We start from the raw sequence: 16,059 nt of genomic DNA on the forward strand, positions 1-16,059 counted from the left end.
GTAAGACAGCTCAACAGGCTAAGGCATTTGTGGCCAGGCCTAAGGAGTTTGGTTCCCTGCGAAGGACAGAACTCACTCCTGAAAGTTGTCTTCTGACCTACACACCTGCACGCACCAGGATGCATGCAGTTCCCACCCCCAAGATAAACAAATAAATGGAATAAAAATATGTTAAAATAAATTGTTTTTAAAAGGGGGTAAACTGGGGCTGGAGAGATGGCTTAGTGGTTAAGAGCAGAGTGATTGCTCTTCCAGAGAAATTGGGTTCATTTCCCAGCACCCATATGGCAGCTCACAATTGTCTGTAACTCTAAGATTTGACGCCCTCACACAGACATACATGCAGGCAAAACACAACTGCAAATAAAAATAAATAAATTTTTAAAAATGGGGTAAACCAAAAGTTATTTCCTTGTATTAAAACAATGAAGATTTTAAATATGAATTAAATATTGTATTTAATATGAATTAAATATATATTAAAATGATAAAGTTTTTTAAAATATAAATTGAAAATTAATTCATATTAAAGAGGAAAAGGAAACAAAAATACACTGAAAATATTTCTATGGTAGGTTGTTTTAAATGTCTGCTATTTCCCTTAACTAAACTCTTAAGGCACCCTTAACTATTAGGACAAAGGGTATGAATCCTTAACTCCACTTTGCTTATTACCAAACTTCCTGTCAGGCAGACTGTATGAATTTGCATTCCTATCCATCCCCAGCATGTGAGAGTGCTGGGCTCGCCGCACCTTTGCCACAAAGTATAATTCTAAAAACAGAGTATTTTCAATCCACTTTGATTCTAAAAATATCTGCCATATGGAACATTTTCCCTTTTGTAGTGGGGTAGGTGCTGTGAAATTAAACAATAACAGTGTGCTACACGTCCTAAGAAGATGAGACTAGCTATTCGGAAGATGATGACGTAAGTGCCAGCATGCCGCTTTAATATTTATTTACATATGCTTTACAGTAGGGTGTGTGGGCCACAGAGTTCATGGCAGAATGCAGGGGAGACATTGCGGTAGAACATGGGGTACTTAAGAGCAAGATAAAGGGGGAATTACGAGTATTGTCTTTTCTCTAGCTGGATTAATTTTGCATAGCTACTTCCTCATTCCTATGTGGATTCTGCCTACCAAACCTTGCCTCTACTTTATGCTTACTATTTTCACCCTCACCTCACCCCATGTAGTTTTAGCTCAGACATGTGCAAACCATTTTCTCTTTAGCTCAACTAAAACTGGCCGAGTTTTTCCAAAAATAAATATACTATAAAAGTAGGGGGAAACAGTTCAAATAAACAAACACAAAAGCATGGCAGCCTTCAGAGCAACATCAAAGCACTAAAGGCTAGCCACAGACTGGAACTCTACTAACACGGATATTCAGCATTCTAAGTTCTGGGTCACAGAGCAGGGTATACAACTCAGCAGTAGAGCATGTGCATAGCATGCCCAGGGTACAGGGTTCGATCCCCAGAACCCAGGGGCAAGGAAGCGACAAAACAAGTCCTGGTTCCTTTATCTGTTGTTTCTGTGTGGACTCAAGCTACTGTCAAAACAAAATTGAGAAACAACCACTGCTACTGAGCTGGTGAGCTTGCTCCTAGTACTTGCATCATTGACTTTTCACAGTGGGAACTCCCAGGATATCCCCTTTCTAGCCCTGGGATGTTCTGTTTCAATTCACGAAGCCATCGTGGCTCCTGGTGGTGTTACATTTCAGTTTCAGAGTTGCAGACTGTAAATTTTGAGCCTAAAATTGCTTTCTTTACTCCTCTGAGTAGTTCCTGGTACCATGGCTGTCCCTTCTCATTTTGTATGACTCCTTGAAGCAGAAATTCTTGGTCTTGGACCCATGAGTGAACTTCAGAAAACCTATGAAATTATATCCTAAGTTGTATGTATATGCAAAGAAGAACATTTTATGGAAAGATAGTTTACAGCTTCCCTCAACAAGCAGATGTCTGATAGGATGGCCTCCTCCAAAAATGGAAAAGACACTCTCTTGGCAACAAACAATTCAGTCAACAAACCCTTTCTTCAACACAACCCAACATGCGGAAAAAGAAAGCATGTAGCTTTACAGGCTTACTGTAACTGTCTTACTGAATTTATAGGTGATCATTTAGGATATCATACAGGAAAAGCTGGGATAGTAGTCTGAATCTGTGACTACTATGATGATCCCACTCCCCTACCCACTGTATAACAACTTGCCAACTGGTTACAAGACTCACCTATTTCCATTTCTATGAAAGCTGCTTCATCTGGTAGTGCTCGAGGAATCACTCCAGGGTCACTGAAACTGGTCCTCAATAATGTGGCCATAGAGAAAAGAAAGAGCATGGCAGCAAACACAGGAATGGCAGGAGAAAGCTGAACAGCCAGGTAGCGACACCTGAAGAAAGGAATCAATTTAGCATTTAATTATATATATATATATATATATATATATATATATATATATATATATATATATATATCCATCCAGTTATTGCAACTGTATCAATCTGGTTTCCACAACAAGAACATCAGATCTCCAGGGCAAAGACTATGTCATTTACTTCCTCTGGATATTCCAAACACTTAAGATGTGATCCTAAACACAATGTAACCTCAATACATACTTAATAGATTGGGGTCACCTATGGCATATAAAAACAATCTCAAAGGAACTCCCTTATGCCTAAGACAACCCATGCCTCTTATAACTCATGCCTCTTATCAGGCCACTAGGAACATTTTGTCTGCCTCAAGAAAGGCTGATGCTTGCTAGGGACAGAGAAGTAAGAGCCTGGACTTGTAAACACCATAGGGTACTTTTGTTCTGGGAATATACAGACCTTTTCTTATCCCCTTATCTGGCATTAGGACTGAGCTTGATGAGGAGGAGAAAAAATAGGATCAATCAGGAAGCAGGCTCACAGTGGCACACAGAGGGTATCTCAGCATGTTTTAAGACCAGTGAAAAGCTTCCAGGCTGCTGATTGACTCTGTAACATCCATTCCTTTTGTCTCCTCAAATAGCTCAGCTAGTGGGTGATGAATGATCATCAGCAATGGAATAAGAAAACTCCCTAGCGCCACTTTCCAATACAATGTCCATTTCTGTCTTCCACATAATGCACCTTTTCCTCTCCATATCCCAAATGAACTCATCTTTCAGGTCCTAGAAACATCACTGTCATCAATGCAACTACAACCTACCATATACCAGGCACTGTGCTAACTACTTTTAAGATACCTTATTTCATCCAATCCTCACACCAAAGCTACAAGGTACCCTTTATATTTATTGATAGATGAAGAATTTGGGACTTAAAGAAGTCTTGTCTCCTCCTAAAGGCCTATGTGAAGCAGCATTCTCCCTTCCCTCCCGCCAGCAGCTTCACTGTGAAAGCTCTGCATTATTTCCTAGCTCATTATCAGTATGCTGATTTTACATCCCTCAACTTGACTTCTTCTTAAGAGCAAGAAACTGGTCTCATAGGACCTTGGGTTCAAATTCTGGTTCTACCAACACCCAACTGGGTGATAGCTAACATCAGTTTCCTCATTTGTAAAATGGGGATAGTAGTAGTATTTCATGGGGTCACTGTGTAGACCCAATGCACTATTATAAAAAGTTCAAGAAGTGTACTTAATGTATATAGACCCTGAATAAATAACCTCTATTAGCATTAGCATCTGACTGTATATTTGATAGATCTTCATTCAAGTAAAGGAACAAAGAAGCTATCAATAAATACTTGTTGATCTGACCTGACTATCAAACCGAATGAATGAGAGTATGTGATGAGCATTATCACTGACCTATTTTTAGCCATCTCCTCCCGAGGCACATTTCTCCTTGAAAACAGAGATCCTCACTGGAAGCAGACTATAAGTGGATGAGCAAGGAGCAGAGGGAGAGCAGAGAAAGTACACTGAGGAAAAAGCTTACTTCATCAGCATGGAGAGTAAGCAAGCCACAGTCTATTCAGGGCAAATGTTTCAACTCCAGGCTGTATGTTTGCTCTAGTTGCAGAACAACTCCCATGGGATGCTCCCCTGCCTCCCCTCCACAATATAAGTACACAGGGTGGGGGTGTGAACTCACTGTTAAATTAGGCTAAGTAGTATTTATAATGAAAGTGAGCATATGTATTGAACCTGCAAAATGATTTCAGTGGCTTTTTGTTCTTTTTAAAACATAATTTGTGGTCTTAGCTTTCCTTTTAACAATTTATTTCCTTCTTTGAAAAGTCAAAAGGGCATTGGGGGAACATGTCAAGAACTGAAGGGCCTGGCAAATGGGTTCAGGGCAACAAAGGGCCATGAATATTACTAGTTTGTAGACTAATTTCTTTTTCATTCCTCCCTTTGCAGGAACACATAATCAAAAAGTAAATTCAAAAACAAAAGTCACCCCCACTTGTCAGAGACCCAAATGAATCATGAAGCCATGTTTCATGAGCAAGCCAGCACAACCACTACACTAACAGAAAACAACTATCTTCCTAGTCGTTGATCATCTATAAGATTGCTCTTCAAAACAAAAAAGCAATATCTCCAGGACTCACTGCCCTAAGTATAGTCTCCAGTCAACACGGAAGAGGGAAATCGCATGGGGACCCACCCATAAACAAAGAGCTGCAGGCAACTGAAGAATGCTAAGAGCAGGAGAAATAGCTCCCACCCCAGGGAAGAGCCCTCTAATTGGTTCTCACACTAAACGGACAGAGCAAGGGGTGTGTGTGTGTGTGTGTGTGTGTGTGTGTAACAAATAAATAGAAAGAGGCCATAATTTCTAGAGAGAGCAAAAGGGTGGTTCATGGGAGGGGTTGGAAGGAAGAAAAGGAAAGGGAATGATGTAATTAAGTTTTTTAAAGCTTTAAAGCAGCAGAGCTATGATTATCTACCAAAAATGAGGTTGTTTATTTTTTAAGATTCATTTATTTGTATTTCATTTGTATGTATGTTTTGTATGCATGTAGGTATACACGCTATGTGCATGCTTGGTGTGCCCTTGGAGGTCAAAAGAGGGTGTTGGATCCCTGGAACCAGAGTTATAGATGGTTGTGAGCCACCATATAGGTTCTGGGAACCATCCCAAGTCTTCTTCAAGAGCAGCAAGTAATTTTAATCACTGAGCCACCTCACCAACCCCATTTCCTTTTATTTAAGAGAAAAGACAGGGAGCTAGTAAAACAACCACCAAATAAAAAATCAAATCAATGCTGGCCCCTGCAAAGAAGGACCAAAGCTTAACTAAGTCCAATTCCAACACCTGCAGTAGACTAGACAAAAGACAACTTCGATTTGAATTCTACTACTCCATCAAGGATAAAGGTCTCTGTAGTCTCCATACAGACTATCTTCTGCACCTGCTAAAACAATCCATTCTGTATGTCAACAAGCACACAACAAGCTCATTGTATTATTCTCTTCCAGAGATGAGGCTACTGGAAGCCAGTTGTCCCTAGTAAGTGGGCGTGGAAAGGGAGATGGGGGACCGAAGGCCTTTCTACTCCAAGTAAGAGGACATGTCAAAACTAAGACTATTGCGAACTACAACCTATGTTGTTTCACTTCTAAATAAACGTGTTTAAGTAAAAACAGCATCCTAAGTAGGGAATGGTGGCATATGCCTGTAGACCCAGTTACCCAAGAGGCAGAACCAGGAGGACTGCCTGAGTTCATGATTTCAAGACCACCTTGGCAATACAGAGAATCACATGTGTTTTGTTTTTTTTTTTCTAAAAAAAAACAAACAAAAAAACTCCCTCAATGTGGAGAGGTTGGTCAGAGGTCACATAATTTCAGAAAGGAAGAATAGATTCAAGAGACCCACCACACATAATAGTGACTATAGTTAATAACAATAATAAAAATGGTTGAAAATAAATTTTAACTGTTCTCTGCACAAAAAATAAGTCTATGAAATATGTTAAGGAGATTCATTTTAACCATTCTACAACAAACACATGCATCAAAATATGTTGTTCACTATAAATAGAGTTTGTACTTGCCACTTTACAAACATTTTAACCTTATTTTAGTTCCATGGCTGCAGTAAGCTGGAACTCTCTTTGACATGAATAAGCTCCATGAAAATTTAGTAGTAATTCCCCAAAGTCAAGGTAACCTCAAATATCACTAATTTGTCTTAGAGAAATACTTGATGTGTCATCTATAAACACAAGCTAATTGTTTATTAAACTCCCTTCTACTTTCCATCTCTATCATTTATTGGAATAAAGATATCCACACTCTCATGGAAACAGAAGTCCCTTTTGTCTTCTAAGTACCAGGAGGCCTTCCTCCTTCCAGCAGTTAGAAGTTTCCATTCTTACTTTATAAATAAGCCATGTGCCCACTAAGCATTCATTTCTGATACCTGAAAGGGCATTATCATTTTCAAATATCCTCTCCCAACTCCTTGACTGACCTCTGGTTTCCATAACTGGGCTAGAATACTGGATTCCCATATGTTCCCATGAGCCACATGCTGGTACTGACCAGCAGTATCCAGCAGTGCCAGGCTAGGCTAGTGCATCATGTTCCATGCCCCACCCCCAGCATGCTAGTTCATCGGAGGAATGATAGTAATGGCACAGACTTCAATTCACTTGAAAAAAAATCTCAAAATAGATTCATGAGTGGAGCTGGTAAGAGACCAAACAGATTCTATGTTAGGGCTCTGCCTCAAAGACTGCAATCTTGGATTATTCTATATAACATTCTGCCTCTAAGTCCCTAATAGCTTTCTTCCTACATTTTTAATGCTTTGTTTGTTCTTTTATCAGTACAATCAATAAGCCAACAAGTATTTATTGGTCTAACAACTGAAGAACAAGAAAAATGGGAGCTAATTTTGCTGGGGAAAACATAACTAACATATGAAACAGCTAAAGCATAAGATGAGACCAATAATCAAATGTTAGAATGGTGATTCAGACTCTCTGGACTGTAAGTGGTCAGGAAAGAGCTCTCTTGGGGAGCTGGTGGCTGTTGAAACTGTTCCAATAGCAGCTGTTAAAGAAGAGCTGTGCTTTTAACAGCAAGAAAGGCCTAAGGATCTGAGCCCAGTGATGCCCTTTGATCCAACATGATAGAAATAACACTTCATTTTACTTCCTCCAAGATATGGGTAGATAGTTGTCTCCTTATTTACTACTTACTGGCATATATTGAATGTTTCTGTTTCCACAAAATTCATGTTGAAATCGCAGCCCCTGATTCAATAGTATCTGCAGAGTCCTTGGTAAATGATCATGTCACCTAAGTGTCCATCTTCATGAATGAGATTAATGACTCATATTAACAAGACCCCCTTTGCCTTTCTATGATATGAGAAAACAACAAGAAGACAGCCACGTCTAAGCTATGAAATAGGTCTTCACCAGACCCCAATTCTGCCAGTACTTTCACCTAAAGCCCTCTAGCCTCTAGAATTGGAAGACAGATTTCCATCATTGAGAAAGCATAGTCTATAGTAGTTTGTAATGGCAGCCTAAACAGACTAGCAAGAACTACCTCTAGAGCAAAATAATCATGCAGAATAAGCACCCAGAACACATTTCCAAGGTTATCAAAGCTACACTCAGATTACTGAAAGGGAAGAAGTACTCTTCAACACTAAAAACTTAATTGAAAATTAACCTCCAGACATTTTGCTACATAAAGGTCAGAGGAAAATGCATAACTCTCCTTTGCTTCAGTAGAAATGAGAGCATTAATCAAATGGCATTTTCTATTCTATGATGGTAAAAATTCTTTATGAGGAGACACATAATCTGTACCTGTAGATACAAAATTTACTCAGAAATTACCAAATGTTAGTTGTAATGACAATTTTTAAACTTCAATCATAGTATACCCCTGCTTAAGAGCTTGGTACTGCTGCCAACTATGTATATATATTAAGTCCCAAAGTCCACAGACCAGTATTCCAAGGCCTTCCATTAACTAGCCTTATCTAATCATCATCTCAAGGCTCCTGCCTTCTCATTGCTCCATCTCAGAACCATCCCACTAATTACATTGAATTACCTAGCTTCCTGATTTGGCAAGAGACACAAGGTGCCTCCTTTGTTCATTCTTAAACAATACTAGCTCTGACATCTCTGAGGAAAAAGACTTCTGAGGTCTCTTCTCTCCTCCAGTGAGCATCTTAATTCATGTCAGATTGCCAGGAACATCTTAGTTCTTTGTGCTCACCTTTTCCAATATAGAGAATTGCAGACTTAATTCTAAAATGGCATGGTGGCTCAAGCCCCACTATCCTAGCACTCAGAAGACTGGGACAAGATGGATCACAGATGAAAGATCAGTGTGGACTACCTAGAAAGATTCAGGCCAGGCTGGGCTAAGTAGAGCCTTTCTAAAGCAAACAAACATACAAACAAATGACTTGCTCTCATTTTTGGCTCTGGTTTCATATAATTGGGAAGCTGAAGTAGGAGGCTCATGTGGGTTCAAAGTCATTTGAACATAAAGAAATTGCCATCTTAAGAAAAAAAAAGACTATAAGCCTCTGGTGGGTAGGAGTGCAGCTAAATAGAATACTTGTGAGGCCTTGGGTAGCATAGAAAAAACAATATTCATCTAGGTGAAATTTTAAAAAATATTTTCAAAACAGATTGACAGTAAGTAATGCCATTATCACAAAAGATGGTGAAGATAATAAAGCCATACAAAGGAATCCTAGATGACAGAACTATTGGGAATTATTAAAGGAAATAAAATTGTTTGGGAGACTCATCTTCAAGGAACATGCATTATCAGAGTTACAGCTAGGGATGTAGCTCGGTTGCTATCCTGCCTAATGTTCCATCCTCAGCACCACATAAAGCCAGACATGGTGGCACCTACCTGCAATCTTAGCACTCAAGAGAGAAAGGAGGATCAAGAGTTCAAAGTCATCCTCAGCTACATAGTACATTTGAAGCTAACCAAGGCTGCATGAGACCTCATCTCAAAAAAAGAAAAAGTTAAGTTTAGCTAAGAACTGTAGTAGACTGATATCAAAGAGGTCAATGGCCATTATAGTGTTCCAAAACTTCCATTTGGTTGCTCAAGTACCAAACAGCTCTAACCCACATAAAGCACAAGACTGACCTTCCCAGAGCAACACTCTGGGAAGGAACACTCGCAGAGGAACACTCTCTCGGTCAGAGGTCATGATAGTTACCTTTATCTCTCCTCAGTCTCGGTGAAGAATGCTCTTCAGGATAAACAGTAGATTTCTACCATGTCAAACTGTGACTTTGGTCTCTGTGATGCTATATTTCCTTAAACCTGGTTAACTGTTGCCAGATCTGCTTTTTCTACTGAGTCATGAGTACCCACAGAGTGTCTAGGTAAGGAGCACACTTTGCTCAGCCTTTCTCCCAGCAATTTTCATACTGGAATCCAGACCAAGGAGTGGAAACAGAGACAGTAATCCTTCATGAACTCACAAAACATTTTATATTTTAAGTGCTCACTTAGTGATAGGCCACTGTGCTCCTGCAAGGATGCTATGCCAAAATGTTGTCAGTTTTCTACAAAATACTCCTTGGTTTCCTAGGAGCATGAGCTTAGGAGATCCTAGCATTTGGCATCATACTTTAATAATTTGAATGTCTTCAGAATTGCATAGCCAAAAGAAAAGCAGTCAACAGATCTTGAATTAGCTTACTTCTGTGGGCCTGATTTCCTGAACCACAAAAAGGATTGGAGAGAGTCTCCAGAGCTCTTTATAACTCTACCATGCTATGATTCTGTGAGTCAAGACTGGAATTTTAAATGCTTCCAGAAATTCTCCTGGCAACATTTATTGACCACCTACTCCAGTGTAAATCACCACAGGGGTTACAGACACAGGCGATAACACCTGAGCCTGAAAGAGCTTGAAGCTCTACAGGATAAATGAATAGTGCAAGCATAATAGAAATAGAAAAACAGCCAGGCTGGGTGTGGCAGCACAGATTTCTAATTCCAATACTCAGGGGCTGGAAGCAGGAGGATCAGGAACTCAAGGTCATCCTTAGTCAAACGAGAAATGCAAGGCTATCCTGAGTTACATGAGATCCCATCACACACAGAAAATCAAAGAAAGAACCCAGAAATGTAAGACATGTTACATTATTGTACAATGAGCGAATGTACAGTTAAAGGAACTTGAAAGAGGAGGGAGGAAAATCTGGGTGTGCTAGGAGAACTAAGATTAGTTGCTAAGCAATAATATAAATCTCTTTTCTAGTTTATCCAATTCAGTGATTTCTAATATGCACACCCATGGTACCCATGGGGACCAGTATGACAAAAAAAAAAAGGTCTGACAGCACCTTTATTCAATTTCTTCCACATCCAGCACACAGAAAGCATCAGCATCAATCACAGCAGCAAGGCACTACTATGTAGGGGTCAAGAGTCATACAGTCCTTCTTGCCTCATAAAAAGTCTGGAGACTTTGACCCCACTTGAAATCCAGTCAGACAGTTAAAAGAGAATGCTTATAAAGTTCATTCCAGAAGACAGTGTGTCTGATCCTTTTCCCAGGTCTACACTTCATCAGGAAGTTGATTTAAACCACATATCACAAAAGCTTTCCAGTAGCTAGACAGCTCGCAGGTTATCAATGTCACTCTGCTATAATGTTCTGGTGGAAGCTGGACAGGATTTGTGCAAAAGGGCTTAAATATTGTTCCTTGTGCTGAAAGCTAAAACTGGCATCCACAAGCACATTTCCTAAATACCTTGCCCCCAGAATTAATCAGAAAATCCTTTGTCTTTATGCATTTTACAACTTTCACTCCACTTTTAAATGTATATATACTTACCACAAATGCAACTACCGATTGGTAATCTATACTCCCCTTATGCACCCTCACATCCTTTCAGACAGACACAGTTATGCAGAATTCCAACAGAGCTACCACTTCATACAGAATTTCCAATCTGTGACAGCAACCTTAAGGGATGGCCACCTAGCTTCTTCAGAAATACTTCTAACAATTTGATGCTAACTACTCTCAGGTTAATGGTCTTTTATGCTGCTTTTAGGTATCCGACATGTAACCTGTCCACTGAAAATTACAGATCTCTCCTTTGAACACTCAAGATTTGGAAAAGCAAAATCTCAAAGTGCAAGGCTGGCACTAGTACCAACAAGGCACATTTTTTTCATGAAGGGGAAACCCACATGACTGACCAGAATGCTCAAGTCATCTGGCTGGCCCACAGCTAGGCCAAACACAGTCATAAGTCTGCTCACACTTGTTCCTAAGTACCTGCTGCCAACAGGACCTGGTTGATAAAAAGCACATCCAGATATCTATCAAGATTTGAACAACCTTCCTGGGTGGCAAAAAATGTGAAAGTTAGAGAATAGGGAATCTAGACTCACAGATAATTTAAGAATCACAACAGGAAGCAATCTGTGAATTCAAATATGCTCTCCTATCACTTCTTGGTGTTTTGGTTAAAATCAAGTGTAATGTCTTTCCTTGGGTCTCATCACATTTTAATACTAACATTAGGGTAGGGCCCTAACTCTGGCTTCCAAACCCTACTACCCTCCACTATTTGCCTGAGAGTAAATTATAGACTAGTCTTCCAGAAAAAAAGACTCAATTCCTCGTTGTTATATTGCTGTACCTTGCACAGCCTACCATTAGATAGGTACAAGGTAGCCATCACTTTGATTATCGATGTGTCTGCATATGCCAAACAGAAACACACACACACACACACATACACACACACACACACACACACACACACACCAGGTTCTACCTTTCTTATTAAAAGTATTCATCACCTAAAAGCATTCATCACAGGAGTTCTCTTTTCTTCAGATTTACACTTCCCCATTCCACTAAGCTAACACATTTACTTCCTTCTCTCCTCCCTCCCCCAGCCTTTACTTTTGAAATATTTACTCTTTCAAACAGACAGCTGGAACTCGGGGCAGTTTTACAAAACTTCGCGTCTACAGAAAAACCCCAAGAAATAACTTTGAAATTGGAGTCGTCTTAGAAGAAAACTTATCAAGCTTCTGTTGAACAGTAATTTAGCTAATTAGAAGCTTCATCCCATGGGCAGTTTTCTTCAGAGGCCTTCAGGGGCCTAAGTGGAACAGATCCAAGGCACAGTCTCTTTAAGCCTTCCAGGTACAAAAATGGGCCCAAAAGCCACAGTTCTAAATCCCATGTTTCTCTGACCAAACCACAGGTTTCCTGGACCCAGAACTACCAAGTCACTCAGAGCCTGAAAATAAGTTTCATCTCTGTCGTGAAATATTCCAATCATAAGCATCTAAGTGCAGAGGGGAGGGGAACCAAAAGAAGAAGAGAGAGGGAGAATGACAGCAGGATTCAACGTTGTACTTCCATCAAGAAGAAAAGCAGGAACGAAGCAAGAAAAATGTAGAAAGAAGAGTGAGCTGAAGGAAAACAAACTGATTTGTGCTATGTATAACCCTCCTGACTGCACATGCTCACTGGTAACCCACATAAGCACATGGTGCATGTATACACACACACACACACACACACACACACACACAGATGCACACACTGAGTTGTAAAACTCAGAATGGAAAGCAGGTAACAAGCCTTCAGCAGCCTGCCTAACTTCATGGAAAACCTCCACCAAGTCAGTGGCAATAACAACAAAAGGACCTTTAACAAAGAGTTCATTTGATCTTATTTTACCAGCCCTGTTATAGAACATCATAACACTCTTCCCACTGCTGTTACTCAAGCCAGATGCAACCATCAAAAGTCTAGCAAAGTTGCCCCCCAGTCACTCTGAGATGCACAGTGAAAGCCCTTAGAGAAAGACAAAAGTGAGTCTCAATGATCTGGAGCTCATTTAATGACCTACTCAGTTTGGCCAAGGAGCCCCCTTGGCACCTTCCAGCCACACCCCAGCATGGGAACTCTTATTTCCAGGTCACCCATGAACACAAGCCATGGCAAGCTCATAGCAGGTGTGGCCTCGGTAGACACATGTATGCCTCTTGTTTCCTCAAGGTCCTCCTTAACACAGTAATCCCAAAACAATTAGCACTGCTCCCATCCCTAGTGGAGACTCATTCTCAGCATACCCAGTTGTCATACCACAGTGCATGAGACTCCCAACTGGCCACCTCCCTGGAGCAGTGACCTACACACACTATGAACAGCATCTCTGGTACTGGGTGTCACATCACAGAAAAAAATAATTCCAAGGCTAACATTAGGCCGACACAGAATGTTTATTTTTTTTATATTGAGTGATGGGGGGGGTGGGAGAAAGAACAACCACACTTCAAAAGCACCTATATGGCATTCCCACAGCTCCTTTGTGGTACAGCTGATGCTGGAACCAATCTTCAGGTTCCCAGTTCAGTTTTTCAATTTAACAGCTAAGTAAGAAGTAGGGCTTACAGAAATAGAATACAAAACAGCAGATTAAGTGGCTATTGTTGAGAGGTGTTATAACAATGAAGGCTACTCCCAGACCTGGGAGGTGTAGAGAAGAAGTAATTTGTTACTAAGTTACTGTCAAAGAAAGAAGGTAAATAATTAAGACAAACTCCCTTGTTTGTCAGGGGTTATCCCCACCAGTGCTATGAAGTTGACGTTAAAGTCCCTGGTCTTTTTAGAGAGTATGTATTCTATTATAATCACAAAGCAGTGAATTCAATAATAGACACAGCCTATAGACACTGTTCACGAAAAGAGTGAAATCATGCAAGAGCCACCACACATGCCCAGGAAAGACAATTTCATTCCTTGGACCCAGATTAACCATCATCAGACAACCGTAGTCAATGAAAACTCACTCGAAGGCAAAGAAGAGTGTACATGTCCCCAGGATGAGGAAGAGGGTCAAGTAGAAGATGCCCTTTTGCCGGGCCATCATGACGCGGCCATCACAGCAGAAGGTGTTCCTGCCCGGGAGTTTCTCCCATTTCCGTGTCACCTTCTTTCTTACCACCATCACAGACATGACTGGAGATCCTGGTCCAAAACGGGCTTTGTGACTACAGGAGAGCAGAAACAGAGGCTGAGCCCAGCTTTGAAATCACGGCGTCTACTATTGTTGCCACTGGGTCAAACATTATCAAGAGCCCTAAAATAAGAAAAGGGGGGAAGGTGAGACAAGAATAACAAAATGCAACTGAACCCTCATTACCAGAGACAGAAAGATGAGCACTGCCTGAAGGAGTGGAAATGGGGAGGTCTGAAGTTTTTATTTCTAATCTGTGTTTCTTCTCTAAAGAGGAAAACAAACAAATACAACAGTTCTCCAAAAGGGGAGAGGACTAGTACCATTTAAGTAATAAATCCCGTTTCCAAAGTAACGCTGCCGATTTGGTTAATCCTGAGTCTTGGAAGGAAGCAGGAATTCTGTAAATGTCCATCCTAATTACTATATTTTACGAAGAAGTAAACTGAGGACCAATGAGATGAAATAGCATATTCAGGATCATGTAGCAACAAAACTGAGACAAGAAAGCATGCGCACTGACTTCCAGTCCCTGGTACTTTCCACTACACCCCTATATTCTTTAGTCTTGGACACCTATAATATCAGTAGTAGGTTTTTGTTATTCTTGTTGCTGTCTGTCCCTAAGTAGCCCTTTCCATCCCTCTTCCAGTCCTTCACCTTCTTTCTTCCATTAGTCATTCAAAATATCCATTACAGGAGGGAACAAGTAACCCTGTGGCTGGGGTAAGATGTTCTGAGCATTCTGCACAGAACACACACATTGTATTTACCCGAACCAGATTTCCCCTAATCAAACCTTTTGCAACTTCCCGAGTCCGAAAATGAAACAGTCTTGCTGGTCTAGCCCCACGTTTGTGGGACTCTTAATAAACCACATCACCCTGTAGATAAAAGGCTTTCTTTACCAGGAGGGTAACTGGCGATGGGGTGAGGGGTGCCTGAGGGCGGTGGCAACGGCTAAGGTAAGTCCCTTGGGGGCTTTCTGGGACATTTCACCAATACCAGCTCAATTCAGCATCCTGGATTTCCAGGCCTAGCCTTTCCACTCACTGTCACCCCCTTCTCTTCCTCTCAGGTGTGGGGCTGTGTCCTCTATTTACTGGCACCACATGCCCCATGCTGGCAAGAATGAGGCGGAAGCCTGCAGCCTGATGAGCAAGAAACCACCAGCCAGAGATCATTCTGGAGCTAGAAGAGGGCAAAGGTCCAAAAGAGGACTAAAAGCTGAGCAGCGAGATGGAAAGGGGGAAGGCGCTGGGAAAGGGGAGGGGGCCCCCAGAGATGCAAAGATCACTTCCTTTGTGTAAAAACTAACCTGGAAAACAATCTCCTCCTCAGAAACTGACCCAGCAGGAGAACACAGACTAGGAAAAGGAGCCCAACCTGGGAGGAGGAAAATGAAAATCCGTCGGGAAGCAGCGACCAGCTTCAGCAGCCCGAGTGCCAGAAGCCAGGGCTGTGCAGCAGCGGGCTCGGCCTCTCCGGAGGCCCGCCCTGCCTCCTCCGCCACGCAGCCGACCACCGCCCCAGGCTGACTGGGACGCGCGCCACAGCCACACGCACACGCGTCCACAAGCTCGTACACACTCACACACGCCCCGCCACGTGTAGTCACCCCGGGCCAGGGGCTTGGCAGCTGGCGAGCTGAGCAGGGCGGTGCCAACGTCCCCGGGTGCCAGCGGAGCTGAAGTGGGATGGAGCCCTCCAGACAGCCGAGCCCCGGAGACCCCCCCCACCCCCACCCCACCCCTTCTTACCTGAATGAGAGAGACCGAACTCGGCCGGTAACTGAGGACAGAAAGTGCCCTGTCCCTGGGGATCGCGTCAGCCGCCAAAGGTGCTAGCGACTTCTCCCTGACAGGGAGGGTGCCTCCTCCTGACAGGGGGCCCCAATGGTCGGGGCCCTAAACCAGCTGTGGCAACCGCCCACCGCTGGCGGAATGGAACGCTCCGCACGTCACCAGGTCGCTCCAGTAGTTGCTCGTCTTCCATTGGATGAATGGTCACAGGGCCTCCAGCCCGCCCCTGCCGCGTCCTGCCATTGGCTACTTCGAACGCCACTCCGGAGCGGCTCCGCCCAC

General features: G+C 42.0%; 1 protein-coding gene across 1 annotated transcript in view; it reads right to left on the reverse strand.

The window, feature by feature from the left end:
* Positions 1–14,050, reverse strand: part of Zdhhc9 (zDHHC palmitoyltransferase 9) — a 32,368-nt gene extending 18,318 nt beyond the window's left edge. Inside the window, exons 1-2 of the mRNA XM_087903017.1 lie at positions 13,809–14,050; positions 2,248–2,408 (exon numbers count right to left, since the gene is read on the reverse strand). Coding sequence (XP_087759143.1) covers positions 2,248–2,408; positions 13,809–13,975 — 328 coding nt within the window. The 5' untranslated portion in view covers positions 13,976–14,050. The remainder of the gene's footprint in view (positions 1–2,247; positions 2,409–13,808) is intronic.
* Between the last annotated feature and the right edge of the window lie 2,009 nt (positions 14,051–16,059).

Source organism: Myodes glareolus, chromosome X, assembly GCF_982192425.1.
Source record: "Myodes glareolus chromosome X, mMyoGla1.1, whole genome shotgun sequence".
NCBI lineage: Eukaryota > Metazoa > Chordata > Mammalia > Rodentia > Cricetidae > Myodes > Myodes glareolus.